The following is a 24,037-nucleotide window of genomic DNA, read 5'->3' on the forward strand; positions in this document are numbered from 1 at the left end:
GTCGGTGTTCTTGACAGTGGCCAGAACCGGTTTGTGGGCGTCTTTGGGATCAACCAGCACTGCCTTTAGAGCTTCCTCGCCGAAAAGTAAAGATCCGGAGTAAGGAGCCCTGGACAGATTCATTCTGGACGCTGAATAAGCCTGCCAGTGGCGAAGCCAAAGGGTCCGTCGCACGACTATCTGAGCAGTCATGGCTAGTGCCCCCAATTGAGTGGCATCCAAGGTGGCATCGGCCACAAAAGCTGCTGTCTTACGCAACTTTATCAGTGACCTTCTGAGGGCGACAGAATCAGGGTTAGTATCCTCTAGCAGATCATCCAGCCACATCATAGCTGCTCTGGAGAAAATGGAGGCCGAAGCGGAGGCACGCATGGAGAGGGCAGTGGCCTCGTGATTTTTGCGGAGGGCGAAGTCTATTCGTCTCTCAGTAGTGTCCTTTAGTTGGGATTCCCCTTCCCTGGGCAAGAGAGAACGTGAAACGAGACGAGCAATTGGTTCATCTATGCCAGGGACGTCTAACTTGGTGGCAAAGTCCAGAACTAGGGCGTAAAACCTGTCAGCCAGGTTCTTGAAGTGGCGAGATTGGAATGGGTGAGCCCATTCTTCAGAAGCCAATTTGGCAATCGGGTCCGGCACCGGGATGTAATGTTCAGTAGGTGCAGGGGATTTGAGAACCTTGGCCCCTTTGATAGCTGGGGTGGAGGAAGTTGAAGGCGCAGTCTGGAGACCAAGGGTATTAACTACCCTGCGTGCCAGGGGCTGATAGTCTGAGGCATTAAACAAGCGATACGTTGTATCCTCCTCATGATCTGAATAGTCGCTCCAGTCATCTCCTTCAACGTGGTCAGTGAAGGTTGACTCCTCCGCATACGAGGCTTCCTCAATACATCTGCCTCTGGCTACATCAAAGGGGTTAGGTGAACAGGAAGGATGAGCTTCATGACACACACGTTGGTCCATGTTGAGTTGGGGTATGGCAGGAACTTGTGGTGGTGACTGCATTTGGGTGAAAAAAGCCAGCATGGCTTGAAGTTGGGAGAGGAAATCAGGGGACGGCAGCAGCCCAGTTGTGGCAGATATTTGTGCCTGAGTGGCTATTGGAGCAGATGTTTGGGACGGTAAAACGGAGGGAGGCTGGTTAGGCGAAGGCTGAGTGGGGAAGCCAGCAAAATCTTCCTCGTCAGAGGAAGCAGCAGGGGAATGAAGTATATCGCTTATGTGTGCCCGAGTTGCTGTGGTAGTGGTGGGGGTTGGCACAGAGGCATAGCGTGGCCGCTTTGGTTTGCTATGGCTTGAAAGATGTTTTGTCTTAGCCATTGCTTTAACGTGCTTAGACTTAGTCGCCTTAGAGTGTTGCGGCTGGGCTGTTTGTGACATGCCTGGCTGATCTGGCATCATATTGGCTGATTGCGACATGCCTGGCTGTTCTGCCATCTTATATTAACTTGGGTGCAGTACACGGCCACAGAGGGGGCAGGATGTAAAGACCCGAACTGGCACAGTGTACGACCACAGAGGGGGTAGGATACACTGGCAGATGGCTAAGTGCACGGCCACAGAGGGGGCAGGATGCACTGTGGTATCAGCATTAGAATAATATAGGCTGTATAATATAGGCTGTATTTTAGGCTTGGTACACGGCCACAGAGGGGGCAGGATGTACACAATATAGTTCAGATTAGTGCTGTAGGCTGGATTTAGGCGTGGTACACGGCCACAGAGGGGGCAGGATGTACACAATATAATTCGGATTTAATACAAGGCAGCCACTGAAATTAAAGCTCCAGCCCTGATAATACAGTCACAGTAAAGTTGTGTGAGTCAGCCACAGAAATTAAAGCTCCAGCCTTGCTGATACAGTCGCATTAGATTTGTGTGAGTCAGCCACTGAATTAAAGCTCCAGACTTGAGGTACAATCACAGTAAATTTGTGTGTAAGTAAGCCCTGTGTAAGTCTGTCTACAGCCCACATACAACACACATACAGATAGCTTGCAGGGAAGGTATCCGTTGGTAAATAAAGTGGTAACAAAAAAGGCGGGAAATTTGAATCCAAACAAAAATGGCGCCCGGAAAAAAGAGCGGGGAAAAATGATCCAAAAATGGTGGAGGGAGAAGAAGCAATGGCGGCCGTCTGGAAACGAACTGGGGGAAGGGCTGCCCAGCAGAGTCTCACAGGAGGAGCCGCGGGGCCGATAGCCGCACTTGCGGCTCTAAAAAACCCCAAGGAAGAGACTGCCGAGAGAAGCCTGTGAGAGCCGAATCAACAGGCTCCGGAGAGGTAGGACCCCGGCAGGCTGAAATTAGGAGGTTGGAAAAGAGGCAGGGAGCCGCAGCCGCAAGCTCCTGCCTGGGAGAGAACTGCAGCCGCGGTCTCTCCAAGAGCTCCACAGAGCGCGGCTTGAGACAGGAAAAAACGCTACGGGAGACAAACGTAGAGAACCGCAGTCGCGGTCTCTGCTGAGCTGAAAGGCTCAAAAAACTGGGAAAATTGAAGGGTCGGGAGACGGAGGCAAAAAAAGGCGCCGAGCGATGAAGCCGCCGCAGCCGCAAGCTCCTGGAGGGGGAAAAAAGGAGGCCACGAGAGCCGGCTCCAAAGCGAGGGAAACAGCGGGCCAAATCAGGAGCTGCAGCCGCAAGCTCCCGCCTGAAAAGCTAGAGAACCGCAGCCGCGGTCTCTGCTGAGCTGAAAGGCTCAAAAAACTAGGGAAAACGGACCGGTAAGGGAAGATCCCCCCAACAATTCTCCAGGAGACACAACGAATTAAAGACAAGACAGAGGGGAGGGAGAAGTGGAATTACAGATAACCTCCACACACACACAAGTAGACACAAGAAACTTAGCTAAGCTACGCTATCTGAGAACTTGCTCGTACGAAGGCAAGAATGAACTGGAGAGTGGGAGGGGCCTGACGCCCCTAGTCTTGACTTCAAAAACATTCTTGCCTTCGCACAATAGGTGGAACTATTACCCGTAGTGATGGCCCACCTCCTATGGAAAACTATGGAATTTGCTCCCATAAGATGCAGTAATGGCCACCAGCTTGGATGGCTTTAAAGGAAGATTAGACAAATTCATGGTGGACAGGGCTATCGATGGCTACTAGCCATGATGGCTGTGCTCTAGTCAGAGGCAGTATGTTTCTGAAAACTAGTTGCCGGAAGCCTCAGGAGGGGAGAGTGTTCTTACACTCAGGTCCTGCTTGCTGGCTTCCCATAGGCACCTGGTTGGCCGCTGTGAGAACAGGATGCTGGACTAGATGGGCCACTGGCCTGATCCAGCAGGCTCTTCTTATGTTCTTATGACTAGGATCATCCATCAGTCCCATTCCTGGCCACTTCCACCCACACCTCCAAACCAACACACACACACACAACACACACAGCGCGCTTCCCCACAGTGGTCCATGGCATGTGCATTTATATTTGGATTCACACACACACCTCAAATGTGGCCACTTCCCATTCCCACCTGCCATCTCTAGCTCTTGGTACCTGGAACAGTTCAGCAGCCTCATGCTGGAATTTATCCGCCAGATGGTCCACCAGGCGGCTGCGGGCAAAATCTGCACGACTATGGAAAGCAAATTCGGGATGGCAGAGCACATGGAGTATGCTGGAAGCTGACTCAAGCACTTCACGGCTGGTGTGCTTTTCCACCACCTCCCGGAGCTGGACCAGCAAGAGTTCTAAATACTTGAGGAGGAGATTGGGGGGGGGAGAAAGTGAAGCAGCCGCAGCTCCTGCACATGACAGATCTGGACTGGCTTATTGGGGGAACAGACACAGTGGGCATAGCCCCACACCCAACCCTTGGACTGGGTGGAGGGAGGACAGGTGCAGCATTCCTTACCTTCTCCAGGCGGCCAGTGCTGTAAAGAGTCAGGTCAAAGTAGCGCGGGGCCTCCAGCAGACAAACCACTTTCTCTGCATCAGCAGAGAACTGTCAGAAGAGAGCGGGGGGGGGGGACCTTCAGGCTTCTGCATAGCTGAGGGGCCACAAGCTGGACGCGTTATCCATTGCAAGAAAAACCGCCTCATTTACATGTGCAGGAGCCAACAATGTAAACTGCCTAGAACTCAGTCCCTCACAGGGAGGAACCCATGAACCACAACAGACTGTTTCCATGTCCACACACACACAACACAATACACACCACAAAAGCAAAAGGGACCCCTTCTTCCATCCCTAACAGGGCTCACCTTAGCCAGAAGCTGAGGCAGCAGTGGAATGAGGTGCTGGGTGAGTCTTAGGCGGTCCTCAGCTTGTGTTTTGCGCTCCCAAGCAGAAAACACCTGACAGAGCAAAAAGAAGAAAGGAAGCAGAGCCTAGTGGAGGGGGGAGGAGGAGCTGAGCTGGAGACATCTCAGGCAGCAACTCCACTCTCTTCCGTTACCTTTTTTCCAGAGAACCTGCCAACAGGTGGCTGACCCTCTGTGGCCTGCCGCATGCTGGCCACCAAGATCATGATGAGGCCGATTTCCTGTCGGTCACCCAAGCCTGTGGAGCAAGAGAAGAGCTTAGCCATGGAGTGCGGGTGCCCACCCAGTTTGTTCTGCTCTCCACTCTGCTAATGTTCCATACACATAGCCTAAATCCATGGCTGCTCTTTAAACCATCCTGAGGGTGAGAAGTCCCGGGGGAGAGTTTCTATTTTTCCAGAGCCCATCAAGTACCTATTTCAGTCCTGTATATGACTTGTTTGAAGGCACATCATCAGTAAAGGCAGAAAAGGAGATAATCCTTCATTTCTAGGTTTTTTTTACTAAAACCTCCTCATGTGCCTTCAATGATGATTTTCTTTTCACAAGGAAAAATCACAGAATAGTAGAGTTGGAAGGGGCCTATAAGGCCATTGACTCCAACCCCCTGCTCAATACAAGAATCCAGCTTAAAGCATCCCCAACAGGTGGCTGTCCAGCTGCCTCTTGAAGACGTCCAGTGTTGGAGAGCCCCCATCACTGACCATTTCTGATCCATAGCACGGATCTCCTCTCCCAGTGTCTTTGGAAGCTGTCAAAGGAAGGCTGGACAAGTACTCACTTCGGGGAGAGGTAGGAAACCTTTGGCCCTCCAGATGTTGCTGAACTATAACTCCCATCAACCCCAGCAAGCATGGCCAATGGCCAGGAATTATGATGGAGTTGTAGTTCAGCAACATCTGGAGGGCCAAAGGTTCCCCACACACATGCAAGAGATATATCAAGGCCTCCAAGCTGATCCCTTCCCTTCCATGATTCCACTCAAGACCCTGCACTTGTATCCTGATCACTTAAGATCTGGGTGGTCCACTCAAAATTTTCACCTATTAAGAATGCTTTGTTGGCAGAGCAAGTTATCTGTATCCAGAAAGTGCAAACCTCACACACACACGTATATGCAAGCAGAACAGATGATGACATGCTTATGGCTTCCAGACGTCCTATGCTATGTCCCTCTAGCCCCTCTCTGTCTGCCACTCACCCTCTGCAGGGGGATCCTCCAGCAACAGTCCAATCAACCCCTGCCAGTCCTTCAGTAAGGCAGCCGCACAGTCCCACAGACTATCCACCAAATAGGCTGCATGCTCATGGTACTGTGGGGGGAGAGCAAAGTAGCAGAAGCTGGCTGTGAAGACCTCCCCCAGCTCACTCTCTGGTTGAACAGTCCCACCTCCCACCCACCCAGCTGCCTCACCTCGCTTTCAATGAAGAAGACAAGCAGCAACTGGAAGAAAGCTCTGGTACCCTCATGATGCTCCTCTGCCTTTCCTGTGGCACACACGGTGGGCGCTAACAACCTATGGGCCAAACCAGTATTGACAGGAAAGAGGAAATGGAATCAAGACTGGCAGGAGGCAGCAGAACAAGATCAAGTCTTCTGCTCTAGGTGCTGCAGCACCCGAGGAGGAGGGAGAGGGGCAAGACCCACTCACTTATTGTATAAGAATTCGCCAGCTGCAGCAGCCAGAGGTCGGCTAGAAGCATACACGATCGGAAATACTTTTTCACAGTCACTGTCTGTGAGCACATCATCCATATTCCTGCACAGAGACCAGGCATCAGCTTGTCAGTGGGGTAGCGCTGTAGATTGGGGCAGAGCACATGCTTTGCATGCAGAAGGTTCCAGGTTCAATCTCCTGGCATCTCCGGATACAGCCAGGAAACATCCCTGCCTCAAAGCACTTCTAAGCAAAGTAGGCAACAGTGAGCTGAACGGACAGAGGGCCAGACTTGGATTAATGCAACTTCCTGTCCCCTATTGGGGACAGGGGAGAAAAAAAGCAGCTGAAGCTCTTGCAATGTCTCCTCCTCACACTCCACTACTTACTGAAGGATGAGGTTAAGCAGCCTGACAGCTTCCACAGCCACCTGGGGCTCCTTGTCCAGGACCATAGACACCATCCGCTCCTGCAGAAAACAACACAGGGCATCTCCCACTCACATTATATATTCCTTTATGAACAAAGATATGAATGTTGTACCCAATTTAAATTTAAAAGTCCACAATATTCAAAGAAGCAGCTCCCCCCACATGAATCTCCTAGCCTGCTAAATTCAACTCATTGCCTGATGAGGTACAACTCACTGGGGTGCACAAGGGGGGCTTTTCTGCTGTGGCCTACCCAAACATGGAACTCTTTGCCCCAGGTTTATTTGGCTCCCTCTTTACTAGTGTTCTGCCACTGACTGAAGACTTGATTTTCTTAGCAAGCCTTTGATCTGATGTCTTTCGGAGCCCCAACCCTACAGGAAGCCCAAAAAGGAAGTTACAGGGACACATTTTTGCTTCCAATCAAGGTGTCTCCTCGGTGGCACCAAAGACAACACAAAGCGCCATCATCATGCTCAGAGATTCCATGTCCTTCACAAGCAGATTAAATGGAGGAAACAGGGAAACCTGAGCAAAATGACATCAATGGGCATTATAAAATATGCAGGTGAGCATCATCCATAAAAGAAAGCCAGTGTGGCGTAGTGGTTAAGGTGTTGGACTATGACCTGGGAGACCAGGGTTCGAATCCCCACCCAGCCATGAAGTTCGCTGGGTGACCTTGGCCCAGTCACTGCCTCTCAGCCTCAGAGGGAAGCAATGGTAAAACCACTTCTGAATACCGTTTACCATGAAAACCCTGTTCGGGATCAACTTGAAGGCAATCCATTTTCCATCATCCATAACTGTAATCCCTAGTTTGGGCCAGAGTTTTTTCAACCAGAGATGCTGGGAATTGAACCAGCGATGTTAGGCAATTTCTAGCAATTCCCCTTTCTATCTGCAGTACCTGCGCCCAAAACACTGCCTCCCTCCCCCAACAAGGTATGACAAACATCCCGCCCTGGAAGTCTTGGGATGTTGGGGTGGAAGGCACAGGCCATATTTTCCATTTCAGTCAATATCAATTTGCTTGGGTCGCTAAGAAGTAAAGAATCAAGGACAGCTGGTAAATCTTGGAATGTCCCACTCTCCACAGAAGCCATTCTTATGCTACCTGAAGAGTTCTGGGTTGAAACAGGATCAGCTGCATTTCCCCCAGGTGTAAAAGACCACGTGGGCAGATACCCAAAAGATGGCAGCTTCTGTCTTTAAGCAACTGTCACTGAAGTTTCTCCCAGGACACAGTCCAACACTCTAACCGTTACACCATTAATACCTTGCTGCATTTACTAAGAGCAAGATGGGTCTGAGGGAACAATCCCAGCCAACACAAGTTTTTGGGAGCCACGGGGCAGGAGGGCTTACCTTGAAGCGGCTGGTGAAGAGCTCCATGCGGGCAGCCATTTCCTGGCTGCGATACAACCCTTGCAGAGCAAGCAGGCATTTGAGACGGACCTCCCCCTGCTGTGAGACAAACAGAGCATATAGGAGAGAAGCAGTTCCCAGTCAGACATCTCCGCCCCACTCCTGGAACTTCAAGTGGAGTTGAATGTTCTCTCTGGGAAACCTTGACATTCTCATATACATTTACACTTTCAAAGAATGAACTGAGAATATTACCTAAACTACCCTGACAGACAAGTCAGATAATTGTTTCTATAACCACATAATCATGGATTATTTTCAGCTGACCAAGTCTGCAACCTTGCGGATAAAATTGGTCCAATGGGTTTTACAAAGACCTAACTTCAAAGGACTACAGGCCGCACTCTCTTAACCAAACTAGCTTCTGTCAGAAAACTTCATACAGCAAACACCAAGTTGCTAAGGGTTGCATTCAACGGAGTACTAAATTACTGGTTCTGTCAGTACAAGAATTTTGCCCTGCCCAACTAAACATTCTCCACAGAATCATTGTGGGTGGTGATAATGCGCCCCTAGAGTAACTTAGTATATGGGACAGTCTATCATCCCCCCAATCACAATGCTCAGGGAGATCTTTGTTATGCGTATGCAGAGTAATTCGTAGAATCATAGAATAGTAGAGTTGGAAGGGGCCTATAAGGCCATCAAGTCCAACCCCCTGCGCAATGCAGGAATCCAAATCAGAGCATTCCCGACAGATGGTTGTCCAGCTGCCTCTTGAATGCCTCCAGTGTCGGAGAGCCCACTACCTCTTTAGGCAATCGGTTCCATTGTAGTATGGCTCTAACAGTTAGGAAGTTTTCCTGATGTCCAGTCAAAATTTGGCTTCCTGCAACTTGAGCCCATTATTCCGTGTCCTACACTCTGGGACAATCGATAAGAGTTCCCGGCCCTCCTCTATGTGACCTTTCATGTTCATGAAGAGTGCTATCATATCTCCCCTCAGTCTTCTCTTCTCCAGGCTAAACATGCGCAGTTCTTTCAATCTCTCCTCATAGGACTTGGTTTCCAGTCCCCTGATCATCTTTGTTGCCCTCCTCTGAACCCGTTCCAGTTTGTCTGCATCCTTCTTGAAGTGTGGAGACCAGAACTGGACGCAGTATTCAAGATGAGGCCTAACCAGTACTGAATAGAGGGAAACTAGTACTTCACGCGATTTGGAAACTATATTTCTGTTAATGCAGCCTAATATAACATTTGCCTTTTTTGCAGCCACATCACACTGTTGGCTCATATTCAGCTTGTGATCAATCACAATTCCAAGATCCTTCTCATATGTCGCACTGCTGAGCCAAGTATCCCCCATCTTATAACTGTGCATTTGGTTTCTTTTTCCTAAGTGTAGAACTTTGCATTTATCCCTGTTGAATTTCATTCTGTTGTTGTCAGCCCAATGCTCCAGCCTGTCAAGGTCCCTTTGAATTTTGTTTCTGTCTTCCACCGTATTCGCTATGCCCCCCAACTTTGTATCATCTGCAAATTTGATAAGCATGCTTTGTACCTACTCATCCAAGTCGTTAATAACAATGTTAAAGAGCACTGGGCCCAGGACCGAGCCCTGTGGTACCCCACTCGTTATTTCTGCCCAGTTTGAGAAGGAACCATTGATAAGTACTCTTTGAGTACGATTCTGGAGCCAACTGTGGATCCACCTGATAGTTGTTTCATTGGAGAGAAAAAGATGGCGGCCGGGGGAAGGTACTGTTTTACGAGCTCCGTTTCCAAGTTCATAAATTTGCTTTTTAAGGGCTTCTAGCACCACGAACTTTATCAACTATAATGAATTCCAACTCCTGTCTCACTTGTGATAAATTTAAAAGCAAATTAGACTCTGGCAGAGTGCCTGTTGAAGAGTCGTGTTTTGAGTGCTCTACCTACGCACATCTGTTTTGTAATCTTCTCTGGCTGAGAAATCCCCGCCTGAGCTTTCTACAAGCAAATTCTTTTCACAAACGTAAAAGCCTCTGTGTATATTAAGTTCGATTGTTTTGCGCAGTTTTCCTCATATTACAAGGAAACAGTTAAGCGCTACTAGCTTTGAGCGGTGAGCTGTCTTTTTAAGATTAGCTGTGTTCTGGACTGTTAACCCTTGGTCAGCTAAATCTTGGGAACCGTAACCACTCCATCGATGCTTCCAAGTTTTTTGAGACTCCTTTTTTCTTTTTCTCCTACATTTGTCCAAAAGTAAAACATAATCGGATGAAACTAGAGTGCCTCACTTCAAGATAAGGACTGTTACATAAAAAGTCAAACTCCAGGATACAATTAGTGGCTCATTTTAACCTAAACATAACATCTACAATCTAGGGCTGTATAGTCAATAAACCTCTTAATATTCTACAAGATGGTGCAAACAAGGAATAAGTGCTATGATATAGTTAACAAAATGGAAGAACTTTCCGGGGGTTCTAGTAAAGAAGGACTCCAATAAAAAATTACACAATTTTTTCCAATAAAAAACCTCTCAAAGCTTAAAAATAACATCAGAGTTTCCAACAATTCTGACACACCGCAAACAAATTTGTCTTGCTCCAATTTAAGCGAGGATTTCAGAGCTGGGGATGCTGTTGACAATTGGGATGATGAACAAATTCCGGTCTTCCTCTATACCCCATCCCTACAAACAGTCCCAAACGGTGGTCAGCAACTGGAATCAGAGGCAAATCTATCGCAACTTTCGATTGATCCCAATAATCCGAGTGAATTAAAAAATCACTCCATTTCAGATAGTGAGAGCTTGCTATCCTCTCACCAAAGTAGAATAGAGAGTCTTCCATCAAGCTCAGACAACAATTTAAAATTTCCTATAGAATGCCAAGGTTCTGCTTTAAATATCTCGCAAACAGACTCACTGTCAAAAAATTTTTTAAGAGCTGCAGATTCAGCAGCAATGGAGGACCTAGGTCACAAACTACTGTTAACGGGGCAGCAGTGCCTGAAACTCAAAATGGACATTGCAACTAAAGAGATTGAGAATATTAAAAACTACATTACTGAGGTAAATACATTATTAATGCTTCTGTTGGAAGAGCAATCTTCATTAAGTTTGTTAGTAAAAAACCTTAGGCCCCCACATAAAGGGGAACAACATCAAAAGGGACCAAAAGGAAAAAATCTTAAACCGATTTGCAAAAGAAAGAAACCCAAAAATACCATTAAAGGAATTTCTAGAAGAAAGAGTAAGATGAATTTTCAGAGGCTCTTTAAAATACTAGACAAGGAGGAACAACTACAGCAGTTGCTACCAAAACAGTGTGGACCTAAAGCAAAAGTGACATCTCCTACAGACATGGAAGCTGCTCAGGATTTACAAAAAGAGGCACCTCCAGCCTGCTCTTCTGGAAATTTATCTGGAACTACCTTAAACAATCAGACCCAGAAGAGTGTTCTTCGGAAGACTTTGAGTCGGAGCTCTGGGAATGTTTCTCGGTCCAATACAGAATTAGTTTCTTGGAATTTAAAATATAACTCTGATAAACTGGCACTACTGAACCTTCCTTGGTCTAGAACTAAAGTGAGCCCCGATATTTGGAAACAAAAAATCTGCAACTTTCTTCTGTCATTGGGGCTAAGGATCATCTGGCCAGATGACATTACAAATGTGAAGTTTTTATACAATTCATCTCCAAATTCATCAGTTATTCTCACTCTCAATTCTTCGGTTATGGCGGCCCGATTGTTTGCCAAAAGAGCCTTCCTAGACAATTATGGAATTTCGGTTCAGAGATGCTTTACAAATATAGCGAAGCCTTTCCCCGTTTATTAGGAATGTCTCTTCAAACAACTCCTCGATTATAGAAAAGAAGAATTCTTCTCAGAGGTCAGAAAATGTCTCCTCGTGTAATAAAATCTCTACAGTAAGTAAAAAGCAATTGTCAAATATAAATCAAACTTTATCTAAAAATCCTCCTAAGTCTTCTTTGCCAAAGGAACCAAAGAAACCTGCTGCCCCTATATCGCCTTTATCGTTGAGGCAACTTGAATTTGCAAGTCCAAACTCTATAAATTCCATCGGCTCTAACTTCCTCACTATTGATGCGACTACTTTCCACTCTTCAAACTCTTCTATTGAACCCTCAGCTCATTCCCTTGAGTCGGCAAATAGCAACTCAATTCAGGAAGAGTTTTTTGATTTTACATGTGAGGGGGAGGAAGAACTGATAAATAGTTTCCCCTCCTTCGAGGATGCTGAACAGACTGAGGTAATTAATAAGCTACAACATTTGTTAAACAAATTAAGGGCCAGAAGAACCGGTTCTAGTTATCTGGAGCCTTATGAACTGGGATCACCGCCTAAAATACAATCAATAAGTCTGAAGAACTCTGTGAGCAACATGCTTCCGAGATACTCAAATGTTTGCAGACCAAACTCATCTTGGGATACTTTAATTCAAACGGATGCCGATGAAAACTGACAATCTTCTTCTTCTCATAGTAATCTAGTATCACTTAAGCTTTTTGAGACCACACCAGAAGGCTGATCCATGTTACTCTTCTTCAGATCTGCTTATCTCTATTGTATGTGATCCATTCAGCTTTTAAGGCTGAACTTTCCTGCTGCATGGATGACCCCTGCCACCTGGTCCGAGAGTCCCAACTCTTCCTCATCTCCAGATCTCGTCAGGTTCTGGGCTTCATTACTGTACATAACAGGGGCTCCAAGTTATCCTTTGATCAGAAATCTTCCCACTGAGGCATGCCATTATTCTTACCTCTATATAATTTTATTATTTCACTCAAAAAGATCATAGCCACAGCCACAGTGTGGTGAGTACAGGCTTTCCAGAGCAAGCACATAAATACTACTTGTCATTGGCAATTTCTAAATCTCTCAAAGTAAGCAAGATCATTATAGCCAATGAAATCCTGCCTATAGTATTATTGCTAATTTCTGAAATCAGCATTTTCCATGAACATACATGAAAGATATGGGTTCACATGCATGTATGTGCTACAGATACACTAACAGATCTGGTAAGAGACATGTCTCAAATTTCATTCTAAGTTTTTTGTGAAACTTGCCCCATACACCGCAAATGTTTATTTGATGACTCTTATGCAGCACAACGACTCTGCCTTAAGATCTTCTAGGATAAGCATTTCTATATTTTCATTTTATGTATATATGTAAGATAATACTGTCGTTTTACTTCCCCTTTGTATTTTATGCTTATAACAAGACGGGTCAATGACCGTAAAATAAACTGATTTGATTTGATTTAGTTGTTTCATCCAGCCCACATTTAGCTAGCTTGCTAATCAGAATATCATGGGGCAATTTGTCAAAAGCTTTGCTGAAGTCAAGATATATGATGTCCACAGCATTCCCACAGTCTACAAGGGAGGTTACACAATCAAAAAATGAGATGAGATTAGTTTGGCAGGATTTGTTCTACATTAATCCATGTTGGCTCCTAGTAATCACTGCATTGCTTTCAAGGTGCTTACAGACTGACTACTTTATAATCTGCTCCAGGATTTTTCCAGGGGTTGATGTTAGGCTCACTGGTCTGTAGTTCCCTGGTTCCTGCTTCTTGTTCTTTTTGAAGATAGGGACAACAGTCATCTGAGAGTTCTTCAGGTTCTCTCAGGTTCTGAGAGTTCTTCAGCCGGTTCCTGGAAATTTGAACTCGTTCAAAGTGATTAGGTATTCCTTGACCATTTGTCTATCAATCTCAAGCTCCAATCCTGCCCCTTCTACTTCATGTTTCCCGGGAAGGTCATAGACCCTTTTTTGGGAGAAGCCTGAGCCAAAGTAGGAATTGAACACTTCTGCCTTTTCTTTGTCATCTGTTATCATGTTGGGATCCTCATTGAGTGACTGTGCAACCATTTCTTTTCTCTGTCTTTTACTATGGATGTACCTGAAGAAAGCTTTTTGTTGCTTTTAGCATCCCTCGCTAGCCTCAGCTCATTCTCAGCTTTAGCCTTCCTGACACCATCCCGGCAATTCCGTGACACCTGCCTATACTCTTCCTTTGTGGCCTGGCCTTCTTTCCACTTCCTGTATGTGTCCTTTTTTGTTTTCAGGTCATCTCTAAGCTTTTTGTGAAGCCACATTGGCTTCTTCTGCTGTTTCCCCTTTTTTCCTTGTTGGAATTGCTTGCCATTGCGCTTTTAGAATTTCCTTTTTTAGGAAATCCCACCCATCTTGGACTCCTTTTCTCATTAGGGTCGCTTGCCATGGAACCGTACTAACAACTGTTCTGAGTTTATTAAAATCAGCTTTCCTGAAGTCCATGATGAGCGTATGGCTACTCTTAGCTTTTGCTTCTGTTAAAATCAAGAATTCAAGTATGGTGTGGTCACTTTCCCCTAGAGTTCCCGTAACTGCCACTTCATCCACCACCATTCATCTCTATTGGTTAGAATCAAGTCCAGGATAGCTGATCCTCTGGTTGCTTTCTCCACTTTCTGTAGAAGAAAGTTATCTCCAACAGGTCAGAAATTTCTTGGAGGAGCCGTGTTTGGCAGAATGTGTCTCCCAACAGATATCGGGATAATTGAAATCCCCCATTACTATTTATTTATATATTTATTTATTTATTGCACTTGTATACCGCCCCATAGCCGAAGCTCTTTGGCCAGTTTGCAGCAATCAAAAACATTAAAACAAATATACAATTTAAAACACATATTTTAAAAACAATTTAAAACACAATTTTAAAATTCAAAACAATATAAAAACAATTTAAAAACACATGCTAAAATGCCTGGGAGAAGAGGAAAGTCTTGACCTGGTGCAGAAAAGATAACAGTGTTGGCGCCAGGCAAACCTTGTCGGGAAGATCATTCCATAATTTGGGGGCCACCACTGAGAAGGCCCTCTCCCTTGTTGCCACCCTCCGAGCTTCCCTTGGAGTAGGCACCCGGAGGAGGGCCTTTGATCTTGAAAGTAGTGTACGGGTGGGTTCGTATCGGGAGGGGCATTCCATCAGGTATTGTGGTCCCAAGCCATGTAAGGCTTTATAGGTCAAAACCAGCACCTTGAATCAAGCTCGGAAACATACAGGCAGCCAACGCAAGTGGGCCAGAATCAGTTTTATATGTTCAGACCATCTGGTCCCTGTTACCAATCTGGCCACTGCATTTTGCACAAGCTACAGTTTCCGAACCGTCTTCAAAGGCAGCCCCACATAGAGTGCACTGCAGTAATCTAATTTGGAGGTCACCAGAGCATGGACAACTGAAGCCATGTTATCCCTGTCCAGATAGGGACGTAGTTGGGCCACCACCCGAAGTCGATAGAAGGCACTCCGTGCCACCGAGGCTACCTGAGCTTCAAGTGACAGAGATGGTTCTAGGATAACCCCCAAGCTACGAACCTGCTCTTTCAGGGGGAGTGCAACCCCATCCAGAACAGGTTGGACATCCACCATCTGGTCAGAAGAACCACCGACAAACAGCATCTCAGTCTTGTCTGGACTGAGCCTCAGTTTATTAGCCCTCATCCAGTCCATTGTTGCAGCCAGGCACCGGTTCCGCACATTGACAGCCTCACCTGAAGAAGATGAAAAGGAGAAATAGAGCTGCATGTCATCAGCATACTGATGGCAATGCACTCCAAAGCTCTGGATGACTGCACCCAATGGTTTCATATAGATGTTGAACAGCATGGAGGACAGAACTGACCCCTGCGGAACCCCATACTGGAGAGTCCGGAGTGCCGAGTAATGTTCCCCAAGCACCACCTTCTGGAGGCGACCTGCCAAGTAGGAGTGGAACCACCGCAATGCAGTACCTCCCACTCCCAACTCAGTCTCCCCAGAAGGTTACCATGGTCGATGGTATTGAAAGCCGCTGAGAGATCAAGGAGAATCAACAGAGTCACACTCCCCGTCTCTCTCCCGACAAAGGTCATCATACAGGGCGACCAAGGCTGTTTCCGTGCCAAAACCAGGCCTGAAACCCAACTGAAATGGATCCAGATAATTGGTCTCATCCAAGAGTGTCTGGAGCTGGCCTGCAACCACTCGTTCCAGGACCTTGCCCAGGAATGGAACATTTGCTACCGGCCTATAGTTAAGATTTTCTGGGTCCAGGGAAGGCCTCTTCAGGAGTGGTCTCACTACTGCCTCTTTCAGGAAGCCAGGGACCACCCCCTCTTGCAGAGAGGCATTAAATCACTTCCCTGACCCAGCCAGCTGTTCCATCCCTGCTAGTTTTATTAGCCAAGGGGGCCAAGGATCCAGCACAGAAGTGGTTGCACGAACCTGTCCAAGCACCTTGTCAATGTCCTCAAGCTGCACTAACTGAAACTCATCCAAGAAGTCAGGACAAGGCTGTGCTCTGGATACCTCGCTTGATTCACCTGCTATAACACTGGAGTCTAAGTCCTGGCAGATGCTAAAGATTTTATCCTGGAAGTGCCTAGCATCATTTATTTATTTTATTTAATTTATATACCGCCCTAAGCCCGGAGGCTCTCTGGGCGGTGTACATAAAAGATAAAACAAGCACAGTGTATAAATCTAATAAATAAATCAAGAACCAAAAACAAACAATAAAAAAACCAACAACAATCAAGATACAAAATAATAGTGAAATACTGTTTTTTTTGCAATAATTTTTATTCAAATTTTCATAAAACATACAAAACAAAATCATAAAACATTCAAAGACAAAAAACAAAACAAAACAAAAATGATTAAGCAAAAAAATAAAATATTGACTTCCCATTTGTCACAGATCAAATCAGTTATAGGTCTACAATATATAACAATCCTGTCTCTTAAATTATATTATAAAATCACTTTCCTCCAGTAGTTATCTTAATTAATCATCAAATCTCATAAACATTACTTTATTCTTTCCACAAAAAGTCAAAGAGAGGTCTCAATTCTTTAAGAAATATATCTATCAATTTTTCTCCAAATAAATATGTCGATTAATCCATCTCAACAAAATCTGTTAGGTCCAATAATTTCAATAGCCATTATTCCATTATCCCTATTAATTTCATCTTCCATCTTCAATAGTCCTGTTAAGTCCAGTAATTTCAGTGTCCAATCTTCCATTATCAGTATTCCATAATAATCTTGCTGTCATAGCCATAGTCATATAATAAGAGTCTGATGGGAATTTCCTCTATCCCAAATATTTTCTTGCCATCCGTTCTGAATAAGTTGCTGAAGTACTGTTGTAATAATCACAATAATAGTGAAATACTGTTAAAATACACTTTAAAATGCCTGGGAGTATAAAAAGGTTTTCACCTGGCGCCGAAAAGATAGTAGCGTCGGCGCCAGGCGCACCTCATCGGGAAAACTGTTCCACAGTTCGGGGGCCACCACTGAAAAGGCCCTAGTTCTAGTCACCACCCTCCGAGCTTCTCGATGGGATGGCACTCAGAGGAGGGCCTTAGATGTTGAGCGCAGTGTACGGGTAGGTTCATAGCGGGGGAGGCGTTCCACCAGGTATTGCGGTCCCATGCCGTGTAGGGCTTTATAGGTCAAAACCAGCACTTTGAATTTAGTCCGGAACAAATAGGAAGCTAGTGCAGACGGGCCAGAACAGGTATTATATGAGCGGACTTCTGGTCCGCGTCAGCAATCTGGCCGCTGCATTCTGGACTAGCTGTAGTTTCCGAACAGTCTTCAAGGGCAGCCCAACGTAGAGCACATTACAGTAGTCCAATCTAGAAGTTACCAGAGCATGAACAACTGAGGTGAGGTCGTCGCTGTCCAGATAGGGACGTAGCTGGTCTACCAATCAAAGATGGTAAAAAGCATTCCGTGCCACCGAGGCCACCTGGGCCTCAAGAGACAAGGAAGGATCAAAAAGAACTCCCAAGCTACGAACCTGTTCCTTCATGGGGAGTGTAACCCCATCAAGAACAGGATGAACATCCACCATCTGGGCAGAGAAGGTACTCACCAACAGCGTCTCGGTCTTGTCTGGATTGAGCTTCAGTCTGTTAGCTCCCATCCAGTCCATTATTGCGGCCAGGCAACGCTTTAGCACGTTAACAGCCTCACCTGAAGAAGATGAAAAGGAGAAATGGAGCTGCGTGTCATCAGCGTACTGATGACAACGCACCCCAAAACTCCTGATGACCGCACCCAGTGGCTTCATGTAGATGTTGAAAAGCATGGGGGACAGTACCGATCCCTGCGGGACTCCACAATGGAGAGTCCAGTGTATCGAGCAATGTTCCCCAAGCACTACCTTCTGGTGACGACCCACCAAGTAGGAGCGGAGCCACTGCCAAGCAGTACCCCTAACTCCCAACTCCGTGAGTCTTCCCAGGATACCATGGTCGATGGTATCAAAAGCAGCTGAGAGATCAAGGAGAATCAACAGAGTCACACTCCCCCTGTCCCTCTCCCGACAAAGGTCATCATACAGGGCGACCAAGGCTGTTTCAGTGCCAAAACCGGGCCTAAAACCGGATTGAAATGGATCAAGATAATCAGTGTCATCCAAGAGCCCCTGGAGCGTGCTACATCATGCCTCCTTGAAACACTGGCAATTTGCTTTTCAAAAGTTACATTCTCATCTTCTCCTTGATTGGGTGGTCGGTAATAGACTCCAAGCACCACATTCCTTTTATTACTTGCCCCATCAATTTTAATCCAGATACTCTTGGAGGACATAGCAAGCTCATCTTCCTGTATTTCTATGCAGGGATATATATTTTTAACATATAGCGCAACTCCACCTCCCTTTTTATTCCTTCTGTTCTTCTTGAACAAGTTGTATCCTTCAATTGTTGTATTCCAATCATGGGAGTTGTCCTACCAAGTTTCAGTTATACCTATCACGGCATAATTGCCCTCCTGTATTAAGAGTTCAAGTTCATCCTGCTTGTTTCCCATGCTCTGTGCATTAGTGGTCTGAGCTGCATGTGCCAGTGTGTGAATTTACCTAAGAATCAACTCTTTCTCCTCTTTGCCTTCTCGTACAGTCTTTTTGAAGGCAATTAGGAAATTAGCATTTGAAGCAATACTTTTGTTTTTCTGTGCCCTGCTGTGGCTTCAGGACATGACTCATCTCTCTATCCTGCCTTTGTTTGCTTTTTTGTCCTCAGTAAAATTTACTTTTTCAGATAGAACTTCCTCCTATCTTTCCTTATAGTCCTGATCTTTGAAGATATGCCATCATTTGATCCAAATTTAGATCCATCTGTTCGTGTGCAAACCACCACTTGATGATGGTCATGTAGAGAGGCTAGTATAGCTTTCTGCAAATCCTCTTCTAAAGATTTTCCACAACTTCCCAATTCTAGCAGACTTGTAAATCTGTCCAGTTGTTGATTGAGACTCTGTGTAAGACTGCCTCAGCATGTACAGCGATTTATAGAGAAAGCTTTTCCCATATTTCCTTAGCATTTTTACAGCCTATGCAAACATTTAGTGCCTCATGTGATAAAGCAGAAATAAGAACACACTTAACCTTGGCTTGCTTGTGCTCCCAGGAGGCGGTGGCTGCTTGATCCGCTAAGGGTTCAGGATCAGTCAGGACTCCATGCAGATCCTCCCCTTCCAAAAGTGCTCATCATTCAAATCGCACAATTGTCCTTCTTCAGCCTTGGAACATCTTCAGCCATAATTTCCTACTTTCGTTCTGATTTTCTTTCTCTAACCTAAAGTCCTTTCTTGATCTCTTTTGTAAATCACACACAGCTCTTAGCCTTTTAGCTCTCGGGCACAACTGGCAGTTCAGTTTAGTACAGTGGGACCATCATCTTTGTTATGCATATGCAAATTAGTTCAGTGGTCTGAGCTGCATGTGCCAGTGTGTGCATTTACCTAAGCAGCAGGCTTTTACCCTGTATTTAAATCACTGGCACTTAAGACTAAAATAAGGAAAGCTACCTTATTTATAGAAATACATAGTAGACAGGAAAGGCATATCTAGTTCCAACTAGGTAACTAAGTTGGAGGCTCAATGTCCAGCCTTGGGTATTACCCTCATGGTTCAGGAGAGGGAACAAGAACAAAGGTATGTCCTCTCTCTCAGACAACTGAAGAAGACAAAGGAAGGAAGGAAGGAAGGAAGGAAGGAAGGAAGGAAGGAAGGGCAGGGCAGCTTCCATGAATGTATCAGTTTAGAACGGAAGGAAATTAGATAGAGAAGAGCACAGGTTAATTTATTTATTTATATTTATTTATTTATTTATTAAATTTATACCCCGCCTTATGGCCCAAAGGCCCTCAAGGCGGCTTACAAAAAAACACGAACATAATACATCAATAAAACATAATACATCAATAAAATAATACAGTTCTCAAAATTAAATAACAAATAACATTTGCAGTAACTAACTATAAAATAAGGTGATTCCCGCATCATAACGTAACAGTCAGCAAAACAAAATACAAAAAAAACAGAACAAAGCAGTAAAAACAAAGATTGTATGGTAATTCAGGAGACACTCATTTCTGTATATGATCAAGGCTGTGTATATTCAGCAACTCTATGGGAGCACAGAGCAGAATGAGTGAATTCAGCTCCTTGAAATCTCAGCTTAATTTTTTTTTAAAGTTAAAGTTCATAGTCCTTGTAGTTATGAAAAAAATAGCTGAAAGGGCACTAGCAACACCTGCTGAAACATCTGAATCGAGATTTTCCATGCCAAAGGAGTTGTAGAGTAAGACTTCCATTAGTTGGAGGCAGAGTTTCACTGTCCTGCATAGGTCTTACACCCTTGGCAAGATACCACTCAGGACAAATGGGTACTGCAGGTTGTCCAAGACGGATACCTCAATTAGGTTACCTCTGTGACTGCGTGCTTAAGCTGTCCCAATACGTTTGATTTACTCAGACTGCTTATAATTCTGGTTTGCTCTGAATACTTGTGGTGTTATATTCTTCCCTTCACCCGCTGCCACCATTTGCTACAGTTCAGCCTTGGTATTTACCTTACCCTCCCTTCTGGTCTGTGAAACCCCAGCCAAGGATCAGGCCTTTGGTAAACCAAAAGCATTTATTAAATATAACAAAGATAACAAGATTTCTTTAAAAGGCACTTAAGCATATGGTTACATCTATTCCTGAGGTACTGGTCTTAGTATTAATCCGAACTCCACCCTCTCCTCACATCCACCAACTCTCCACACAATCTCCTCTCAAAACCCACCAAAACAACCCTCTCAAGTCCACCAACGTCCACACAGATTTACCTGTCATTCTTCCTTTTATACTGTCAGCCATTTTAAACATTCAGCCAATCATCCAGCATTCTACTGCCCATTCACTCCCCCTTCCTCTTTCATTCTACTTACCATGTATCTCCTATACAAACAGCACTTACCCTATTTAGACTAATACAGGAACATCACACCCACCATCACAATAGCGGTGCAATGTCCTCCTGGAAGCAAAGGAGGAGCCACTGTAGTGGGCGGGAATGTAGACGTGCCCAAGGCACAATGCCTATAGCTGATGACAGGAGTTTGGCGAGGACCATGATGTCTGTCAAACGACTGTGGGACACTGCAGCACCCAGGTTCACAATCTTTTGAATTCTCTCATTCGACAAGTAAATAAACTGCTTGATTGAAAGATGGCGACCGTAAGCAATCACAAGTAACTTCTTCCCCTCTTTACTAATAAACAACTCATGAATTTGCTGGTTAACAGCAGTCTTGTTAAAGATAATTAACTCTAATACAAGACAAGGAAAGATAAGGATAAAGGGGGAACAAAGCATAATAAAGTTTAACCTTGAACAGGCCCAAAAAACTCAGATGGAGCCAAATAAGATACCGGGAATAACAACACGGAAATGGTCCTGACCAGGCAAAAACACAGAGAGCTTGGTTTAACATTGGAAAGAGATGAAGCCCTTTCAAGAGCCCACCAATCCAAAATTACCCAGTTTTACTCACCAAAGAGCGAAACCCTGCCTTCCCAGATTCTCATGGTAAACCCCCTAGTGCAGGAACGCGAGGTGCTTGACTGGTCTGTGGACTTTAAAAACACCTATCTTAGACCCAGCCATAGTGAACCAGCAGAGGGCTCTTTAAATCTGCAAGCAGAAATAGAAGCGGCCTTGCAGGCCCACAGCATGCAAGAGAAACAAAGGATTGAAGGACAAATGGCAAACGCTCAGGGAAACCTGCTTACGTTAAAAGAGGAGGCATCACTTGAAACACTTGATTCACCAGACAAAAATAATACTTCCTTCCTAACAGGAGGGGTGCTTTTTATTATGCAAGAAATGGACTCGATTAAATCTTACATTTCTCAATGCAATTCCCTTCTAACAACACTTGTCAAGGGCTTGAGAATCTTTACTCAAAGGAATAGCGTTACAGCAGACTTGGATTCTAAATCAGAGCAGACGCCTAATAAAGGAAGATCAACCCTAAAGCCTAAACTAAAGAAGGGGAAGAAGAAGATAGTGCCAAAAACAAAAAAATAAAAAAACATGAAAAATCAAAAATTCCCCAAATATAAGAAAATGGACTTTAAATCTTTATTTAAATTACTGGAGCATACAACCACGCCCAGACGGGAAGGTCAATTATCGGGCCCTGACTCCGCAAAGAAAGCCAGAAAAAATTCTCTGTCTCCATCCAGAAATATTATCCCGGACCAGGCTACAATTATTTCACCACTCAAGAAGTCCGCAGCAGCGCCGCTCACAGAAACCAAGCTGACTATTCATAAACATCAACTGACTACCACGGCCCTAGAGACAGTTCATATCGAGAAAAACCAAAAGGAGAGAAGACCATCAAGTCCTCATTGGAACTTGATTTTGAGTACTGATTCGGTGGTCTTAATAAATTTTCCGTGGACAAACGCCAATCAAATCACCCAGTCGCGGAAAAGACATCTAAAGCAACTGCTGGACAGCTGCCTGCAGAGACTTACACAGATGGAGCAAATTAAAAACATTGAAGTCCTTCCTTCACGATATGGCCCACTAAGGTCCATAGTTCATTTTACAAATACCAACCTGGTCAGCTCCATTATGGCAAATAGAGCGGCCCTGGGAGACCTGGGAATAGTGGTTACGAGACATTTTATTAATGCAGCAGCTATACAACCTTTACTAAGCCCTAAAATAGGGCCAACAATAAATGTTCATTCGCCTTCACAGTCATCATACATCACCAAAAGTGATAGGACGCTCCCCCAAGGAAAACGGACACGCCGCGAGGATTGGATTTGGCCCTCCCCAGTGTAACTCCCCACCTAAGAAGAAACTTTCTACCGGAAGAAATACAGCTGATTAAAACATTCGAAGAGCTATCAGAGAATGAACAAAGGTCAATCATAGTAAACTTAAACAAACTAATAGCGGTATTACATGACATGATTCTGGATAATCCATCTTCGCTGCCGACATTGCCACCTCTGGAACCAGATGTGCAGTCTTTAAAGACCTCCTTCCGATCTTCATACAAACAGAATACGGAGGTCTCTCAGACTGTAGATCTTCACTCACAATCTTTTAATTGCCAGACGAACCTAAGAGGAAATGAACTCTTGGCTGAGGCTAGGCAAGGCCCTAAAGCAAAACCGCTATCCCACACCCTCGCTTGGGCACAAATGCGCTATTTGGCTCCCGAGGAATTAGGATCCCCAGAGAAACTATCCCCTGTACAGGAGTACATGACACCAGTGTTGAGGCTTCGCTTCTCAAATGTTTGTACTATTATTCCAGACTGTATAGAATCTTTACCATCACCTACTAGGAAGAACTGACACTATCATGAATTACACACACGACAGCACCACGAAGTTCGGGCGGCAGACCATACTTCCTTACCGCGTGAGATCCAATCTGCTTCCACGTACCCAGATTTAACCTGTTTATCTTGGAATATCTCAGGATGGAACAGCAAGACCAGGGATGCAGATTTTACAAAGTTCATCCAATTGTTCGACATACTCTGTTTCCAAGAGACCTGGCTAACAACACAGGAGGTTCTTTCCCTTCAAGGCTATAAAACCTGGGTTAGCCCGGCCACTAAGTCAGCAAGGAGAGGGAGAGGCTGTGGGGGTATTGCAACTTCAATAGCCGCGGAGTTGGACGTCCGGGTAACAGCGCCGAGTGAACAGCCTCCAGACTTTTGTCTCGCTCTAATAATCGCGTTTTCGCATAATTTTTATATAACATGTCTGAATGTTTACTTTTCCTCGTCGCACCCCCAGACCAGAGCAGAGAGATGGAGGTTATTTGGGAACTATCTGGAGAAACTGGCTTGCAATTACCCATCGCACTTGTTGTTAATCTGCGGCGATTTAAATGCAAGACTAGGACAAAATTTTCCTCTAGTAGGGGACCTAGTGAGTGTATCC

At 45.2% G+C, this 24,037-nt stretch overlaps 1 protein-coding gene across 4 annotated transcripts in view; it reads right to left on the reverse strand.

The window, feature by feature from the left end:
• Positions 1-24,037, reverse strand: part of STAG3 (STAG3 cohesin complex component) — a 69,524-nt gene that overhangs the window by 25,272 nt on the left and 20,215 nt on the right. For 3 of the 4 annotated variants that reach the window (XM_061583720.1, XM_061583730.1, XM_061583750.1), the window contains 9 exons: positions 7,721-7,819; positions 6,311-6,390; positions 5,916-6,023; positions 5,678-5,780; positions 5,465-5,576; positions 4,398-4,501; positions 4,204-4,296; positions 3,854-3,943; positions 3,496-3,696 (listed from right to left, as the gene is read on the reverse strand). In XM_061583720.1, coding sequence (XP_061439704.1) covers positions 3,496-3,696; positions 3,854-3,943; positions 4,204-4,296; positions 4,398-4,501; positions 5,465-5,576; positions 5,678-5,780; positions 5,916-6,023; positions 6,311-6,390; positions 7,721-7,819 — 990 coding nt within the window. The remainder of the gene's footprint in view (positions 1-3,495; positions 3,697-3,853; positions 3,944-4,203; positions 4,297-4,397; positions 4,502-5,464; positions 5,577-5,677; positions 5,781-5,915; positions 6,024-6,310; positions 6,391-7,720; positions 7,820-24,037) is intronic. The other variant, XM_061583740.1, reaches the window with a different exon arrangement.

Source organism: Rhineura floridana, chromosome 1 (assembly GCF_030035675.1).
Source record: "Rhineura floridana isolate rRhiFlo1 chromosome 1, rRhiFlo1.hap2, whole genome shotgun sequence".
In the NCBI taxonomy this organism is placed as follows: domain Eukaryota; kingdom Metazoa; phylum Chordata; class Lepidosauria; order Squamata; family Rhineuridae; genus Rhineura; species Rhineura floridana.